The sequence below is a fragment of the Phyllostomus discolor genome, chromosome 8 (assembly GCF_004126475.2).
Source record: "Phyllostomus discolor isolate MPI-MPIP mPhyDis1 chromosome 8, mPhyDis1.pri.v3, whole genome shotgun sequence".
Lineage (NCBI taxonomy): Eukaryota > Metazoa > Chordata > Mammalia > Chiroptera > Phyllostomidae > Phyllostomus > Phyllostomus discolor.
The window spans coordinates 48,428,541-48,447,511 of record NC_040910.2 but is presented as its reverse complement, the minus strand read 5'-3'; the positions used below and the strand labels follow the sequence as shown (position 1 = coordinate 48,447,511).

The following is an 18,971-nucleotide window of genomic DNA, read 5'->3' as shown; positions in this document are numbered from 1 at the left end:
TATGGCACCAGCTTGCTGGCTATGTGGGGGGAGGGTTTAGAAAAGGGACAATGGCCTCTGTTCACTTTGATGCCAGACACTTCAGTTTCTCCCTGCATGCCTCTGGGGCCTTTCAAGCTGCTATTCCGGTGCTGGAGCTTAGAGGCAGTGAGCCTGAGTAGGTGAGTCTGTGTGTGGGTTCTCTGAGAGGAAGTTTTGGGGGTCTAGGATTTTCTTCCACTGACTCAATCCCCATTGGTTTTTGCAGCCAGAAGTTGTGGGGACTTACCTTCCTGACACTGGAACCCTGGGCTGGGGGGTCTGGTGTGGGGCTCAGACTCCTTCACTCCCGAGATATCCTGCCTGAGATTTTAAAAAAGATTTTATTTATTTACTTTTAGAGAGAGGGGGAAGGAGGGAGAAAGAGAGGGAGAGAAACATCAATGTGTGGTTGCCTCTCACGCACCCTCTGCTGGGGACCTGGCCCACAACCCAGGCATGTGCCCTGACTGGGAATCAAACTAGCAACCCTTTGCTTCGCAGTCTGGCACTCAATCCACTGAGCCACACCAGCCAGGGTTCCCTCCCAAACATTTATTCACATGGGTGTGGGACCAGCCTGTTCCACGTCTGTGCCCCTCCTACCAGTCTGGATGGATATGGTTTCTTTAATTTCATATTTGTCAGATGTCCATTCAACTCAATTTCTGATGGTTCTGAGTGATGGTTGTTCTATATTTTAGTTGTATTTTGATGTGGTTGTGCGAAGAGGTGAGCCATGTCTGCCCACAGCACCATCTCAAACAGAAGTACCCTGAACTCCATTTTAAAACGAGGTTTCCTGCCATGGCTGGTGTGGCTCAGTAAACTGAGCACCGACCTATAAACCAAAGGGTCGCTGGTTCGATTCCCAGTCAGGGTACATGCCTGGGTTCTGGGCCAGGTCCCCAGTAGGGAGTGCATGAAAGGCAACCACATATTGATGTTTCTCTCCCTCTCTTCCTCCCTTCCCTTCTCTCTAAAAAGAAATAAATAAAATATTTTTAAATGAGGTTTCCCATTATTAATTTTCACACACTTTAACCACGTTAATTGCACAGTTAAACAGCATTAAGTACATTCACACTGTTGTGCAAACATCCCAATCACCCATTCATAGAACTTCATCTTCCAAACTGAAAATTTGTCCCCATTAAACACTGACTTCCCATCCTCCTCCCCCAGCACCTGGTACCCACCATCCTACTTTCTGTCTTGATGCATCTGACTCCCCTAGGGACCTCATATAAGTGGAATCATACAGTATTTGTTCTTTTGTGACCACTTATTACACTCAGCATAATGTCCTCAAGCGTCACTCATGCTGTAACAGGTGTCAGAATCTCCTTCCTTTTTAAGGCTGAACAATGTCCCGCTGTGTGAATACACACATTTCGTTCCCATTCATCTGTCAGTGAACACTGGGTTGCTTCCACCTTTTGGCTATTTTGAGTAATGCCACTATGAAGATAGGTGTGCACAAATCTTTTCAATATTTGCTTTAAATTCTTTTGGGCATCATCCCAGAAATGTATTGCTGGAGCATATGGTAGTTCTGTGTTTAATTTTCTGAGGAACTCCCTTACCATTTTCCATAATGGCTGGAAGTCTTTTTTCGTTAGTTAGTTAGTTTGTTTGTTAATTATTGTTTATTGAGGTGAAATTCACTTGGCATTAAATTAACCAATTAAACGCACTATCCAGTCATTTAATACATTTGCTATGTTGTGCAGCCATCACATCTACCTAGTTCCAAAACATTCCCACCACCTCAAAGGGAAGCCCCATCCCCATTAGTCACTCCCCACCCACCTCTCCCAACCCCTGGCCACCACCAATCCACTTTCTGTCTCTGTGGATTTCCTTGTTCTGGACATTTCATATAAATGGAATCGCACACTATGTCACCTTCCGTGTCTGGCTTCTTTCACTGAGCACGATGGCTTCAAGGTTCGTCCACGCCGCAGCCCGTGCCAGCGCTTCATTGGTTTCTGCGGTGAAGGCTGGAGGACCTGAGTCTATGGCCCGCGCGCTCAGAGTGGTGCATGCTCTCCCGCTGTAGGACTCTCGGCCCTGAGTCTCAGGCTTGGAGAGAAGCCGCGTGCCCCATACGTGCACCCCTCCTCTGCCCCAGCTGTGGGCTCTGACCCTGACTAAAGGGCATTGGGCCTCTGCACTTGTCTTGTCTTGAAAACAAATGTTTGAGCAAGGACTGAATTCAGCAAACACCCTGCACCTTCGTGCAGATGTGACGGCGGCCAGGTGGGCTGGGGTGGGGACCCGATATTAATGTGTGATTGGGGGTGTGTCCCCTGGGGACACAAAGCCACTGTTTGCTTTCTGGGGTGGACACTTTTCCCCAGTAGATGCAATCTGTGGGCTCCCTGCGGTCCTTGCACACTTCAGGTGTGTTTTCACTTTGCCCGTTAATGGCCAACCTGGGTGCCCCTTTCCCTACATCAAACATGGGCCTCCACCAGCAACCCCGCCTGGCGGGGGACCCTCAGAGCCTGCAGTCGCCCTGGTAAGGCCTCCTGTCAAGGTCAGTGCTTTTATAGCACCCAGAACCATCCACGTCCTCAAACACACACCCATTTTCATGGACAGGGAACCGAAACAAGAGTGACAGAGCTGCCCACGGTTAGCTGGTGAACAGCAAGGACAGAACTTGAACTCTGCTCCACCAGGCTTTAAGTCCTCATCTCATTGGGTGTGGGGATGAGGAGGGGAGGGGGAGAAAGGAGCAGAGAACCAGAGTTGGCTTCATGTTACCAGATTGATTTTGTTCTGAGGGCAATAGGGAGCTATGGAGGGGATGAGAACTGTTGGGGGAGGCTGGATGTTAGATCCCTTGGTAGTGGAGGGAGGGCGGGGTAGAGGCCAGAGCACTGAGAGGGGAGACAGAAGGGCTGACTCAGTCTGAAGGAACAGCACCGGGGACCATGGGTGCTGAAAGTGGACGAGAGGGAGGCTTGTCCCGGTGTTTGCTTTCATTCACACCTCCCCATGCCCTAACACCGTTGAGTCCACACACCCCCAATAATACGACACAAGCCCCCTTTTCAGATACTCTTTGCCAGAGCTACCTGGACCCCATAAAGCGTGACTGACCCGAATTGGGTTTTCTTTTAAGGATTTTATTTATTTTTAGAGAAAGGGAAAGGGAGAGAGAAGGAGAGGGAGAGACAGATCAATGTGTGAGAGATACAACCATTGGTTGCCTCTCACACACCCCCAGGTGGGGACCCGGCCCACAACCCATGTGCCCTGACTGGTAATCAAATCCTTGACCTTTCAGTTCATAGGCTGGCACTCAATCCACTGAACAGCACCAGCCAGGGCCCTAATTGTTTTATGAGCCTTTATCCTCAGGACTAGAAAATTACTGGAAGCGCCCTGAAGGCACAGAGGCTCTGGGACTTACGAAACAGGACGAACCAGACCCCAGCGACTGGACCCTGCACCCACAGATAACCCTAAGACAACATGGAGACAAGGTGCAGCCTGTGCAAGACCAGCCGAAATGTCCTGCTCCGCAGCCGCCCCGTCACCCAGTGTGAGCCCAAAGCCCCAGCCCTCGGGGCTGGGCTGGTGCACATCTGCACACCCGGCCCTTCCCCTCTCTTGGGAAAGGGAAATAAAAACTTTGCTCTCTGCATTTTCTTCTCTTTGTGAATTCTTTCACAGCCCAAGTTGCCAATGACCCTAACACCCAATACCGTTCATCTCTCCCCCATGATTGTGTTGATGTTTTTCTTGATTTCATAATACATGGGATCTGTGGGGGGCTGTAGATTCTCATAACAAGCCTTCCAGAACAATCTGACTCTTTAAACTTAATACTGTGTGATAAAAAGTAACAAGAAAAGCCACATTTTAAAAAATCAAAAGATGAATAAGATTTATGATTACCACCCAGGAAACATTTCTATGATTTACTCTTGATGAAACAAATGAAATTTCAGAGCAATATGAGTAATTTTTTTAAAGAAAAAGAAAATCTTTACCTCTCTAGATTTTTTTTCATGCTGTGGGGCCTCTGAGTTGCTGAGGCAACCACGGGTTTGACCCACTCTTTGCAGGGTCCACTGCCAGGTCAGGATTTGGAGAAAGTAATGTGGACGGCGCAGAGAGGGGCAGTGACTAGTTGGGGGTTGCATAACTTTTCGCCAGGATTCTATACTGGTGGATGGAAGGGTGCTGGGTGAGCTGCCTCTCTGGGGAGCTGCTGGTTCAGGGGAACCCCAGATCCTAGCCCCAGTCTGAGACCTGAGACCTGGCTTCAAGGAGGACAGGTGTGTCTGGAGCCAGCAGAGCCTGAAGCTGACACGAGTGGTGGAGGAGGACATTGGGGCCTACCAATGGAAACTTACCTTCTCCCTGCCAAGTCCTGTGTTTTCCTCAGTCTGGCTCCTTGACAACTCTCCCACAGTGTCAGAAGGAACAAGAATGTGTGGCCTCTGACTTGGCTTCAGCTGCAAATTCCAAGATCAGCAGGGTAGACTGAACAAGTCCATGGCCCTGGGGGCTGTGCGTGAGGGGAGCTGTGTGGCTGGCCCCTCCCCCCAGGAGGAGCATGAGTCAACAAGGCTGGGGGATGGTGTGTAGAGGATGAGTGGAATAAGAAGGTGAGCAGGCTGCCCAGTGTGCAGGGTGGGCCTGCAGAGTCACCTAGAGGAGGAGGAGCTCTGGGAAGGAAGGAGGAGGAGAGCTGCTGAGTTGAAATCACCTGCCTGAGCTCCTACAGAGTTCTGAGCACTGTGCAGACCCTCCCCCATGCCCTGGGGAATCAGCTCAGCTATGGGGTAAGGACAGGCAAGGAAAGGGTGAGGAGCCTGGGCACATGCAAAAATACTAAATATCAACAAATCGAGTTCACCTGTGCTTTAAAGGACACTATACAGGGGGCATGCAGGATTTATTCCAAGGAGACAGGGAAAGTTTAGCATGAGAAAACCTCCTTTACTCAATGAGAACATAAAAGGAGAAAAATATCAAATGATTATCTCATTGTGCTGGAAAATATCAAATAACGTTCAGCAACCACTCCAGAATTTTAAGTTCTTAGTAAATGGGGAATAAGAAGAAATTAGTCTCATCAAAGACTGTGATTAAAAATAAACTATCTGCATTGTGTGGGATGGTGAAACAAGAGATAAAATATTTCAAGATGAGGCAGGGATGCCCACAATTATAACTAATATCCAATGCTTAATATTCAAGTGCTGGCCAATGCAATAAAATAAGAAAAATAATTGAGACCAGCCCTGACTGGTATTGCCCAGTAGGTGGGGCATCGTTCTTCAAACTGAAAGGTCACTGGTTTGATTCCCAGTCAGGTCACATGCCTGGGCTGCAGACCAGGTTCTAGTTGGAAATGTGCAAGACACAACTGGTCCATGTTTCTCTTTCACATTGATGTTTCTCTCTCTCTTTCTCTTCCTCTCACTCTAAAATCAATAAACATATCCTCAGATAAGGATTTTTTAAAAATGTCTACTTTTAAAATTTCCATCAACATAGTATTGGAAGTTCCAGCCAAAGTAATTAGGCTTGAAAAACAATTTAAGGATATCCAAATTTGATGGCCAGTGTCGGAACAAGCTGGACAACAGAGATTTTCATAACACTATTCAGACCTGTTTTAATTAAAAAAAAAAGAACTGTGTGTTAGAACTTACGAATTGTTTATTTCTGGAATTTTCCATGTAATGTTTTCAGACCTCTGTTGACTGAAGCCTTGGAAAGTGAAACTGTGAATAAGGGGGCAACTACTGTATTAGTTTCCTGTTGCTGCTATAGCTTAAAACCAATACAAATGTATTCTTTCACCTGTTGGAGGTATGTGGGGGAGGGATTAAAAAATGTATTCTCTCACAGTCCTGGAGGCCAGAGGTTCTAAATGAAGGGGTCAGCAGGGCCATGCTCCCTCTGAAGGCTCTAGGGGGGATCCTTTCTTGCCTCTTTTAGTTTCTGGTGACCACGGCGTTCTGAGGTTTGTGGCAGCATCACCCCGATCTCTGCCTCCATGTCCAATGGCTTTCTCCCTATGTGTCTATGTCTCTGTGTCTCTCCTCTTCTTCTTATAAGGATGCAGTCATTGTATTCAGGGACCATCCTAGTCTAGTATGACATCGTAATTTAACTAAGCACACCTGCCAAGACCTTATTTCTAAATAAGCTCACATTCTGAGGTTCAAAGTGGACATAAATTCTGAGTGGACTCTATTGAACCCAGTACAGGGCCCCTGACTTCCGAGTGAGCAGGGGCCCATGGGAGCCATGGCAGGTATGTGGGCAGAGGCAAGTGCAGCCACCTTTCACGATCACAGAGACTACAGGGGCTGGTACGGGGACATCGTGGAGGCTGTCCAGGTGCACAGGGCAGCAAGGAGGCAGTGCTTGAGGCAGAAGGGGAGAGAAGCCACGTGTCTGGGAGCACAGTACAATGTGCCCTGGTGTGGGAGTGGCCACCTCACTACAATGATTTAAATACTCAAGTTTATTCACTCACAGGCCTGGGCAAGAGACACAGAGATACGCACTCAGATCTGACTGAGAGATCTGAGGTCAGAAGAATTTTTCAGAGAACACAGGACATCAAGCCTCAGAGTCCATTTATTTGATATGTGTGGATGAAGTTTCCAGGCAAGAGTCAGGGATGTGCACTTGCCCAGCCTGTCGGACCGGGCCCACCAGTGATGTGTCTACAGCCCAGCGCCAGTGTTGAGCAGCGCCCAGGCCTGTCACTGCCGGACAGGACTTGCTGGGTGACCTCAGGCAACCTCGCTGAGCCTCAGGTTCTTCCTCTGCAGAGTGGGTTCACAGTCCTTAACAGATGAGATGGGGAAAGTGTCCAGGCACAGGAGGAAAGCTGAAATGTTCTTTCTCCTTCCTCCTCCCTTCCAGCTCCCAAGGTCAGAGGCTGTGTAACATCTACCCTTCAAAGGGGGAAAACAGGGAGGGGGAGGAGGAAAAGCTGGTGTCCAACTCTCAGTGCATCTCTGGCTTGTTCTGTGGCCTTGGCCAAACTCCTGCCCCTCTCCATTTCTCAGGTTCTCAGCCTGTGAAATGAGGTACAAGGGGCTGGGCTTGAGAACCTCCAAAATCCTCACTAAGGCACCTCCCAGAAAGAGCCAGGGTCTTTCTCAGACCCTGATGTTAGAACTGGAGGTTTCCCATGTTGCCCAGAGGGGACTCCAACATCTTTTTTATTGTAGGTATGGAAAAATCCAGTGTAATTTTTGGGGAGCTGGCAGCAGTGCAGCATCTAAGGCTAGCAGATGGCTGGAACAGGGGGCTGGATAAAGTGACCTCCCCAAGGCAGGGCTTTGCCTCTCCCCATAGGGTGGGGACATACAGCCCTGATGACTCCCACCAGAGCCTGAGGCCCTTGTCCCCTGGCCTGAGATTGGCATACCCTGAGGTTCTATTCCTGGCGGTCAGTCCTGAGCTGGCTCAGAGGTCTGTCTCCCGAAGGTCATGACCATCCTCACATCCACTGCCAGGGGTCCTGAAGCCAGAGCTGGCTCCATTCACCTCCTCCTGCCCCAGGAAGAGCAGATGATCCTCACTGGTGGGCAAGAAGTCAGGAGGTCTCTTGGTTCTGGGGGGGTCCTCAGCCCCCTGAGGGGAGAAAAGAAGAAAGACCTCTTCAGAGACCCCATTTCTGTGTCAGCTCATCTCCTAGAAGGGGACCCCGAGGGCCTGGGAGGATGGCACGCTGGCAGGGTTGCACAATGACCTCTTATCTGGTGCATCAGCCAGTCCCTGCTGCCTCCAAAATCTCCATCCACCTCTCCTCCCCATGAACGTGTCACCTACAGTCCAGCCTCCCTTCTCTCTCTGACTCTCTGCCTGCTCTCCTTCAAGAAAATAAACACTTCCCCACCGCAGCTGGAGGGAGCTTTAAAACATTTCAGCCAAACCCATTCCCTCCCCAGTACCCACCTTGTCAAGTCTGCTCCAGCCTCAGGGCCTGACACCTGCTGTGCCCTCTGCAGAGGCTGCCTTTCCTCCCCTGGCTCCTCTTCTCACTCTGGGCTCTGTCAATGTCTCCTCTTGTAGGAGGCCACCCCATCCCAGTTTTATTGTCTTCCTAACACTCACCCCCTGCCAAGATCCTACTCATTATTCAGTTTAGCTTTTATCTGCTCCTGCTAGACAGTGGGCTTGGACCCCAGCCCAAAGCAGAGCTAGGTACATAGCAAGTGCTTAATAAATGAGGAAATGAACAAGGGAATCCAAACCAGGGGCAGGCCTGAACCAGACCCCTCAGGGACAGTGTCTCCCAAACTCAAGGCATTCACATAGCAACCACAAGACTTTGAATGAAGTCAGTCTACCCCATCACGTTTCTTACGTAAGATCATCTCTGCATTGACTCACTTTGGAATTAAGGGATTTTACTTTCAGGAGAGACTTTATATCAATACCCTAAAGGCAAACCAGTTTCATCTGCCACAGGTTAGAAGTCAGTGTGAAAACAGATACAATGAAAATGAAAATTATGAATTTCTGCTTAGTCTTTGTTACAGGGGATAACAGAAAGTGTTGAAGATACATCAGCTCCCAGCTGAGTCTTCCTCCTGGAGGTGACCAAAGGCTGAGAAAGGCAGTGACTCACCATGTCATTCCCTTGAGTTAGGCCACAGTCAGAGTACCCGAAGCTACTCCGCTGCCCTTCCCCCCACTCTCTCTGGGAGACCAGCCCTGAGACTGACCTTCACCAAGCTGTCATCCAGGGTGGCCACTTCTTCCTTGGGAGCTACTGATGCTGTCTGCCATGTGAGGTCCCACCACAGCAGACCAGGACGCAGGGCACTGTGCTTGGTCGGGCCTGGCATCAGAGAGAATTGGGGTCATTTAGTGAGGGGCGGCGGGAACTGGGAAGGGAAGGGAGTGCTCTGGTGAGTTCCAGATCTGAGTGGCCCACTGGGGAACCCTGGAAAGCCTCTGCCCCTCTCTGGGCTTCAGTTTTCTCATCTATACATGAGTGGATGGCCAGGAGGGTCCAGTGTGTGGTTCTGTTCCCGGCACAGAGACAGACTCAGTAAGGGCTTGGAAATGTAAAATGTAGACTCAGAAAATGAAAACAGGTACTGTTATTACTATTGATTTCTCCTGATCTCTTTCCACTTCTTGACAGGGTTCAGAGTTCCCTGAGGGGTGTGCAGTGGCCAAGGCCCTGATGGGAAGATGTTTCAGCACCAGGGACAGCACCTCGCAGCCCCACCCCACATTCTCTAGCAGGGACTTAGTCTTTGGGAGAAGGGAGACAGGTTGTCTCAGTTTCTGCCTTTGCAAAATAGGACAAGCCCTGCAAGGTGCAGGGTTGTCCTGAAAGTGACACAGCGTAAAGGGTGCAGCTGTGTCCAGTACACAGTGACTGCTTAGCCACTGGGAGTATCCTTCCTCTTCGTCCTGCCCAGTGGGTACTGGAGGTAGAGGGAAGGACAGGGTGCTTCCCCTGAGGAGGCCACAAGCCCTGCTCACCTGTCAGGTAGCTCACGAGGGCTCCACACAGCACGGTGCTCAGTGTGCCCAGGGCACCATAATAAAGATAGGAAATAGCGTAGAAGCTGTCAGCCAAGGCGGGTCGGCCAGGGTCCATTCTGGAGTCCATTTTGGGGATGGGAGAAAGGAGCATGAGGCTAAAAGCCACTCTCAATCCACTCTTTTCTTGTCATCTCTCCTGCCATGGCATAGCTGAGTCCTCCATTGTTGGCCACGCAGACGTGCGCAGTGGGCGATCCTCCCTCTGTCCCGACACCCTGCCCCACCCCCAGGCACTCTCCCCCCACACACAGCCAGAGGGAGTCTTCCTGACATGCAACTCAGGTCACCTCCTGCCTCTGCCCCTCGCCCTCCATGGCTCCCTGTTGTTCTCAGCAGAAAACCAAATTAAATTCTGAGAAGAAAACATAGGTGTGGCCCTGACTGGTGTGGCTCAGTGGACTGAGTGCAAGCTGCAAACCAAAGGGTCACCAGTTTGACTCCCAATCAGGGCACAAGCCTGGGTTGCAGGCCAGGCCCCCAGTGGGGGCCAGGTGAGAGGCAAACACACAGTGATGCTTCTCTCTCTCCCTTTATCCCTCTCTTCCCCTCTCTCCAAAATAAATAAAATCTTTAAAAAAATAGGTGTGAACCTTTATGACTTTGGATTTGGCAATCATTACTTAGATATAACATCAAAAGTGTAAGCAACCAAAGAAAACACAGAGAAATTGGACTTCAGCAAAATTAAAAATTCTTGTGCTTCAAAGGACACTATGAAGAGCATGAAAAGACAACATGCAGAATGGGGACAGGAGGAGCTGTGACTTCAGAGGGGGAGAGGATGATGCAGCGTGCAGGTGACGGGCTACTGAGCCGTACACCTGAAACCTATATAGCTCATTAACCAATGCTTCCCCAATAAATTCAGTTAGAAAACCTAACATTAACACACACACACACACACACACACACACACACAAAGACAACCCATCGAATGGGAGAAAATATTTGCAAATCATACACCTGATAAGGGTCTAGTATCCAGAGTACTTGAAAGACACAAAGGTATAAAGAACATGTAAATTACAACTCAACAATAAAAAGACCCAATTTTAAAATGGGTAAAGGATTTCAAACAGGCATTTCCCCAAAGAGGTTGTACATATAGGACAAAAAGCACGTGAAAAGACGTTCAAATCATTTGTCATTAGAGAAACGCAAATCAAAACCAGGCCATAATGAGGTACCATCTCACATCCACGGGATGGCTGGAATTATTTTTAAGGGAAAATGACAAGCATTGGCGAGGATGTGGAGAAATTGAAACTCCCTCCACGGCTCCTGGGAATGTAAAACGGTGGGCAGCTGTGGGAGGCCGTCTGGCGGTTCCTCAGAAAGTTAAACCTAGAATCGCCACACGACCCAGCAATTCCACTCCTAGATATAGACCAAGAGAAATAAAAACATATGCCCACACCAAACTTGTACATAAATGGTTATAGCAGCGCTATTCACAACCAGCAAAAAACTAGAAACAACCGTTAGGGAAACCTATTCAGTTTCCCTAATGAGTGGACAAACAAAATGTGGTCAGTCTCCACAAGGAAATATTACTCAGCCACAAAGGGGAATAAAAACCAGGCCAAATTCCTCTGGCTGGACCTCATCCCCTGTCCTTTCTGCCCCCGCGCAACCCACCCCAGTCTCACCACCGTCAGGGCACTAACTTGAACCTGGCTGGGAACACCCTTCCCTCACCTATTCCCAGGCCCCTCCCTTCCTTCTCATTTGGGACTAGGTTTAGGGGTCCCTTCCTGACCGCATTCTCCCACGCCAGGCTCACCTGGGGGCCCCACTGGAGGCATTGGCGGTGGGTAGCGGGCCCAGGATGCCAGAGGCAGAGGCGTTGGCTGAGGGCTCCACACAGCCGGCGGCTGAGGACGGCAGGACCCCCATGGACTTCGCTGTAGGCGGGTACAGAGTGGCGCCCACGGACACCCACAGTGACAAGGTCAAGCCAGCCAACAGCCCTGAGAGGACGCCCTGAGGGTGGAACCGGAGTCAGCTGACCCAGGAGTCCGGCCAGCCCCTCCCCCAACCCCAGCCCCTCTGCCTCCCGCCCCCATTCACCGGTGTGTTGCAGGCGGGGAGGAACATGCCCAGAGTGAAGGCTCCGAGGAGGGGGCCGCTGAGGACGCCCATGACAGTGAAGGAGCCCTGGGGAGGGGGCGGCGGTGTGACTGACGGCGCGGGTGGGGGTGTGACTGAGGGTAGAGCTGCCCCACTTCTCTGGGCCTCAGTTTACCCTCTGGGAAAGCAAAACCTGAGGAATCTTACTGCAGGCCTGTGTGCCTCAGTTTCCCTAAAGGGGAGGGGACACCCTGTTGCTCTCTCTCTCCCTTGGTTGGAGGCAAAGGTGCCCATTCTCTCCCCTAACCGATGAGATCCCACAGTCAGGCCTCTCCTCCTGCCCCCAGGCCACCCCCTACCTCCTCTCCCCTTCACCATGGTGGCTGCAGGAAGTACCCAGCCCCTGGTGAGACGGAACCCAGAGTGTATGACCCTCCCCAATCTCAGTGCAAGGCGGAAGATGCCCCACCTCTGGGAGACGGAGCGCAGGTGGGGAGGGGGCTCACCTGGAGGACTCCATCCCCGACCAGTGAGGACAGAGCTGCAATGGCCAGACAGGCCGAGCCATATACGAGCGCTGTAGCAACGGGGATGGCACCGTCAGTGAGGAGGGGCTGCCCTGGCCCCCCACCCGGATCCCCTCAACTCACAGAGCCCCTTGGAGATGACCATGAGTCTCCGGGGTGCCAGGTTGGGCAACCGCAGTTTGATGATGTCCTCCACAGTGACTGCGGCCATGGCATTGATGCTGGTGGATGCCGTGCTGGGGGGCACAAGGCAGGGGGTTTTGTGTGGCCAGGCCACATCCAGAGACTGGCCACACCATCTGACCTGCCAGGACCCTGTCTGGCCCAAGGGCAGAGGTGTGGGTGATAAGACTCCCCCAAGAGTGGAGGAGATGTCCACCCCCACCCCCACTCCACAGACTTGAGACTGCCCCCCGGGAGTAGGGATACCCACAACCAGGGACATGAATGACACAAGTTCTTGTCACAGAGCAATAATGGGGTGCAGAGAACGGCCCCAGGGGACCCAGGTCACAGCAGGAGCAGGCCTGTGACCAGAAGTCATGGCAGATTTGAAACCACCAGAATGTGGGGCCCCTGTGGGCAGGAGTGAGAGTCCACTTGGTCATGGCTGGGCCCCAGGATTTATAACCCATTTAAAACATAGCAGGTGCTCAATAAACGCTTGTTTGGGGAAGAAGGATTGAGAAAAGGAAGGAAAGGGGGGAGGGAGCTAGATGGGAGGCCAGGTGCTGGGAAGAGGAAGACCCCACAGCAGGGGTCCTGTGCCCAGGATGTGCTCTGTGCCAGAGCCCGCCCCAGCAGCCTGCTGGGGACCAAGCAGGAACTGAAAATGGTAGACATATCCAGAGCATTCTATCCTGAAGGGGGGGAGGGCTGATAGGGACAACGAGGCCCCGAGGGGCTGGGATATGGCTGGATGAGCAAGCAGGGCCACTCACCTGAGGGTGCCACTGTAGGCACAGGCTAGAAAGAGCCCAGGGACTCCAGGCAGGTCCTCGAAGATGTCCAGCACAAGCAGGGGCATGTACTGAGGGGAAGGGGAGGGATGAGCCTCCAGCACAGGAGACCCAGAGGCTGAGGCCTATGTTGCCCTCACCCTGCACGTCCCCAGCACCCAGTGCAGACTGGGAGCACAGAGGGCACTTAGTGTGTGCACCTGTGGTTCTCACTGAGCCCCACTATGTGCAGAGCCCTGGGGTCCAGTAGGCAGGTTCCTGTGTTATCCCTACTCTACTGATGAGGACAGTGAGGCTGAGAATTGCAGCCCTGCCTGAGAGATGTGACCCCTGCAGTAAGGCGGTTGGGACTCTGACCCAGGGGAGGGCAGCAGATGCAACAGCCTTGCAGCCTCTGCCCGCTCTGAGCCCCACGGCTAGAGCTCCAGCTGGGGTGTGACTGGCCATGAGTCCGAGCCCTGGCGCTGCCCTTGACTTGCCTGCAGACCTTCGGCAGTTGCCTCCTACCCTTCCAGCCTCAGTTTGCTTAACTGTAAAGTGGGCACCATGACAGCTTTGGCCTCATCAAATGTTGAAGGATTTGGTGAGAAACTAACGGCCTGGGAAGGGAACAGCATGAGGCTTGGGACATGGGAGCTGGTCATTATTGTTAAGATTAACACCATCACTTTGTGCCCGACCACAATCCCATCTCCTCCTCAATACTCATCAGGGAGTCTACAACTCTAGATCTGTTTGTGCCCCTCCCCTGCCCACACCCACCATGGCTCCCCGTTGCCTCCCAGTCTCATCTTCCCCACTCCTCCCAGGTCCTCCTCTGAACCAAGCTCTCTCCTGCCTCTGGACATTTGCCAGGGCTGCTCTCTCTGCTGGGAAAGCTTTTCCACCATCACCTCCAGACATTCATCTATAGTTTCTAAGCAGGGATGGGGGCAGGAGCGGCCCAGGAGCCTGGACCAAACTCACCTGGTCTGGGGCAGAAATGCGCCCTGAGAGGAGGGGGTCGCAGTCCATATAGACCGCGAACATGACGATGCCACAGCAAGCGGCACTGGACACGATCAGGAACAGGCCCAGCTGGTTGATGAGTAGGGCCCTGTGGGGAGGGGTGGCCTCAGGCTGGGATGGGGGGCAGCACATCCTAGAGGTTCCCACTCTGCCCCCCCCCAAACACTCACAGTTTGGCCTGCTTCTCTGTGCGGCAGGCCACATAGCGCTGCACCTGTGCTTGGTTCACGCCGTACATTGAGAGCCACATCAGTGTGCCGCCCACCACAAAAGTCCAGAATGTGTACCGACTCCGTGGGTCTGGGTCAAAGCTGGATGACGGCAGGGCAAGTCAGTTATGTGGGGATGCCACACTGACTTCACACTCCCAAGGGCCCCAAATGGCTATTCTCTGAATAGGGGACATTTGGGTTGGGTTTTGAAGTGTGAGTAGGAGTTTGCCAGATTGAACATTCATTTATTTGTTTACTGAGTCATTTGTCATGTGTTTCAAAACCATTCTTTCTGTGCCCAGCTGGGACCTCAGAAAGCCTTCAGTTCCCAGTCTGGCCTGAGGCAGGGTGGATGCAGTAGGGCACGGGTGTGGGCCAGATAGAGGGATGAGGGATAGAGGAATACAGAGAGGGAAAGCCAGGGTATATCTATGGGGAGTTTGGGGAGGGGATCAGGGAGGGCTTCTTGGAGTGGGAGGCATTGGCTGGCTCCTCCCAGGGCAGAGGGATGCTGGCTTCATCATCTTGCAGTATCCCCTCTACACTTTCACTCACTCCATCAGGTTGATCCGGGAGTGGTTCCGGGCGAGCTCCAGCACCTGCCTAGGCCCTCCCACAAGCACGGCCCCGCGGGCCAGGACAACCCAGAACCCGGCCAGCATCACCACCACCTGGAACACGTCAGTCCAGATCACAGCCTTCATGCCGCCCTGCAGGATGCAACAAACAGGAAGGGGGCAGGGTCGGACAGGGACCTGCCTGGGCCTGCAGGACAGGACGGAGTGGGGCAAAGAGGGGTGACATGGGAGACCTGGCTGGAGCCAGTCTGGCCTGGCCTCCAGCAATAGTAGGATCAGTGCCCCTCTCTGCCTCAGTTTCCTTACCAGTAAAATGGAGTTAATAGCAGTACCCTCCTTATAGTGATGTTGGGAGAATTAAATTAGTTAATATAAGGAAATATTTGGAATGTACACATGCAAGTGTTCAGTGAGTGAGTGAGTGAGTGATGGCTGTATTGTTACTGCTACCATTGTTATTAGTTGTTGTTTTTACCCTTCCAGCTTTCATGGTTTCACCTTCCCATGGCAGCCCCTGGATTTTCTTTTGGAGAAGCCTCTTCTCCCCTCACAGGCTGTTGGGCAAGGCCAGCCCCGCTCCCAGCTCCAGGAACGGCCAGTTAGAATATCCCAGCCCCCCACGCTTCTGCTCATCCCGCACACCAGACCAGAGGCAGCCAAACAGAGCCCTCCTGCGCATTAGCGAGTCCACCCTGAAAACAGGAACTCACTTTCTGCCCAAAGGGGTGTGTGCATGGAGTTGATGGAACCCCTAGAGATGGGAGAAGTACCCAGAGGACACTGTTGTAGCCCCTGGATCTAGCCAGGCCTGAAGTTTCATTATCCCTGGACTCTAACCAATAAACCTTTCAAATACTCTTTCATTATAAAGATGAGGAAATAGGACCAGCTAGGACCAGGCTTTCTGGGGAGGAAGGAAAGGTAGGGTATGGACGGTCAGCCCAGGGTCTCCCCAACCCAGCAGGCATGGAGCCCCCACGTGGAGTGGCGGGGGGTGGGGTGCAGCTCACCACAGTGGTGTAGAAGGTGCAGATGGCTCCAGTGGACAGGAGCGACGCCCAGATGTCCAGCCCAGTCACTGTGCAAGGAGATCCCCCACATTAGCTGCTGAGTGGGGTGCAAACTTGGCCTCATGTCTCGGGCTCTCTTCTCTCCAGGAGGAGTCTTCCCTCCCAAGTGTCTCCTGGGGCAGCCCCTGCCCTCTCCTCTGGTGCAGCCTGTAAGCCTTTGCCCCCTCCCAGACACCCTCCACTGGTCTCCCAGAGTCAAACCTTGGTTCAGGATGAGTGCAGGGGCATAGATCACGATGCCAGTGTATAGCACCTGCAGGTGGGAAGGAGTGGTAGGGTGGTGGTGCTGCTGACCAGGTGAGGAGGGAATCCGGGGATAGGGGAAAGAGGGTGTTAGCCTAGGAGAGCAGGTGGGTTGGCAAGGCCATGCAGGTGGGGGCGGGACCCACAGGGCTGGGATCCTGAGAGATGGGGGAGGGTTATAGCCTGGGCAGATGAAGGCAGGATCCTGAGGGAGTGGGCAGGGCCCAGGCCACTCACTGTGGCCACCAGGTACTGCAGGGCCCCAAAGAACCGCACAGCTCGGCTGAAGCGCAGCTCCAGGTACTGCAAGGAGGAGTCAAGACTCATGGTCACCTGGACAGATCCTGCCCAGTGGTTTGAGACCTCTGGTTTCTTTCACCCTCCCCCTTGGCTTCTGCCATCCCTCCAGAGGCCAGCTTTGCTCTCTTGCACTCTTGTCTGTGGGAGCCTCTAACTGCACACACTCTGACCTGTCTGCACACACATGTGCACATGCACCACCCCCATGCCTGTGCGCAGGGCCTGTGCCCAAGAGGACTGAGCCGTCAACTGTGTACATGGCCCCCTCTTACTCGTGTCTGAACTGTTGGTAATCAACTGCTTATAGTTGGGATTTTAATCACTTTATCCACACACTGAAGGAAGGTCCTGTAATTAGCAGGGTTGGACGTTTGGGAATGGTAGCAGAGGCCTGCCCCTTGTGGAAGATGAGAAAGAGGGGAAGTTGAGACTGGAATCTCAAGCCTGCAGCCCCCTGGGGGCAGGTGTGTGTTTGTCCACTCAGTAGCGCAGGCTTGGCTCCTCCCCCTGCGGGCTTTCACAAGAAGAGAACCAGGATACCTGCTCTTCTTCCTCCTTCCTGCCCCTCGGCCCCACGGCCTGGGAGTTTTTCCCAGAAACCTGCTCACTTATATGCCTTGGGAGGAGGGGCACAAAAGCACGGAGGGGTTTGTGTCCTACACAGCAGTTCAAAGCCCCGCCACCACGTCCCCTCATCCCTGCGTCCCTAGCCAGGCAAGTCCAGCTTCCTGCCTCTGTCCGGTACCTGGTAGGTGCTGGTGAGGCCCAGGCGGTAGAAGACTGGCAGGTAGAAGGCGGCGGTCAGTAGGGAGTTGAGCAACTGGCCCATGCACATCCAGAGGAACTTGAGGCCGTAGCGGTAGGCCTCAGCGGGTACCCCCAGCACCTGTACGGCCGACATGAAGCTGGCAGCCAGCGAGAGGCCAACGGGCAGGGCGGCCAGGCGCCGACCCCCTGTGAAAAAGTCTTCAGCGCTGCGCTGCCGGCTCCGCACCACTCCCACCCACAGCCCGATGCCCGTGGACACGAGGAGCATGAGCGCGAAGACCCCATAGTCCCAGGCTCCAAATGTAGCCCGCGCCCCAGACCCGACGGCGGCCATGAAGTCCCAGTGCCAGAACCTAGTGCGACCCTCCCACACCGCGAGACCTGGCGGCGGCGGAGGCAAGGGCTTCCCAAAGGCGGCGGGATGCTCAGCCTCCGCAGCGAGGCGCACGCCTGTTCCCTTCTGTTCCCGGTGGCCCTCACTGCGGCCGTGTGCCCGCGTCTCTCCTCTCCGTCTATGTAATTGTCTCTGCTGTCTGTCTGTCCGTCTGCCTCACTTCCCTCTCTGTCCAGCTGCCCCGAGAAGCTGTGCGTCCGCCACCCAGGCTCTGTCCTTCTCCCTGAGAGCTGTGCTCAGCGCCGCTCAGCACCAACAGTGGGAGGTCTCGATGCAGCTTTGAGGGGCAACCCACGGTGGTGGTGGTGGCAGCGGGCTGGCGGCGAATTTATCGGGCTCACGCCCGGATCAGCAAAACTCCGCCCCGAGACCTGCCCGCACCCTTTCATCCCTGGACAGCGCCCAGCCCTCGAGCCGCTGCTGGGGGTGGAGACCTGAGGCTCAGTGTGGCGCTCTTCCCTGCCTACGGGGATGTTCAAGTCTCCTGTTGACTGATAGGGAAACGGGCTCGGAAACCGCACCTCGCTCACCCCAGGCCACACAGCTGGGAGCAGTGGCTTCAGCATTTAACCCCACTGTGCTGTGGAACCTTTAAGCTACGGGGAGCTCACTCTCCCACAGGACTGGGTTCACTTTCTCGGCTGCGGGGCCCTCTAAGGAAAACTCGCCCCGCTTGAGCCCCTTTTCCAACTGACCCCTCTTTCTCTAGAGCCTAGCGGGAGCGCATCACCAAACTCTACCTTCCAGCTAAGCCAATTGGAAGACATCGGGATTCAAGTCCTAAGCGTGTATGCACTGGAGGAAGTCCGCTTCTTTCCGGGCCTCAGTTTCCCTATCTGTCAGTAGGGATAAAAGAGCCCCTGCCTCGGAGGAATAAACTGAACTCGCATAACAGAAACCTGGCACAGACTAAGCACTTTTCATTCGTCTCTTCATTTATTCCTTGGTTCCTTACAGAGCATCTGCCCTGAGCCCGGCATACTGAACAACGAAGGTCATGGGAGGGGTTCTCAGTGGCCATGAACCCGAATAAAGGAGCACCTGACACGTGCCTATTACACAAACGAGGAGGCTGAGAAATCTGGAGGGGAAGTCCCTTCCTTGTCTGGGGTCGTGCCATCAAGGAACACAGACACCGTCATCTTGGGGTCCTTTGCTGAGGGACCTGGAGGGACTCTGGCCTCTGGAGGCTCTAACCTCTGGTTCGAGTTCTGGTTCGCGCTCAGGAAACTGGATGCCCTTCTCCTTAAGCGGCGGGATCTAAGA

General features: G+C 53.2%; 1 protein-coding gene across 4 annotated transcripts; it reads right to left on the bottom strand.

Moving 5' to 3' along the window:
- Positions 1–6,618: 6,618 nt before the first annotated feature.
- Positions 6,619–18,009, bottom strand: SLC5A5 (solute carrier family 5 member 5). 4 transcript variants are annotated; one of them, XM_036032556.1, is made up of 16 exons: positions 17,289–18,009; positions 16,481–16,546; positions 16,202–16,253; positions 15,941–16,008; positions 14,908–15,062; positions 14,311–14,451; positions 14,099–14,228; positions 13,115–13,203; positions 12,297–12,409; positions 12,153–12,223; positions 11,647–11,733; positions 11,360–11,559; positions 9,514–9,632; positions 8,742–8,857; positions 7,439–7,644; positions 6,619–6,954 (listed from the first exon to the last, which is right to left on the bottom strand). In XM_036032556.1, exons 1-15 carry the CDS (start codon positions 17,643–17,645, stop codon positions 7,477–7,479), a joined length of 1,932 nt encoding a protein of 643 aa, XP_035888449.1. In that variant the 5' UTR covers positions 17,646–18,009; the 3' UTR covers positions 6,619–6,954; positions 7,439–7,476. The 4 variants fall into 4 exon arrangements, with proteins under 4 accessions (XP_035888449.1, XP_035888450.1, XP_035888451.1 ...); XM_036032557.1 differs by having other exon boundaries at positions 6,619–6,848; XM_036032558.1 differs by having other exon boundaries at positions 7,439–7,563; positions 17,289–17,645.
- Positions 18,010–18,971: the final 962 nt, after the last annotated feature.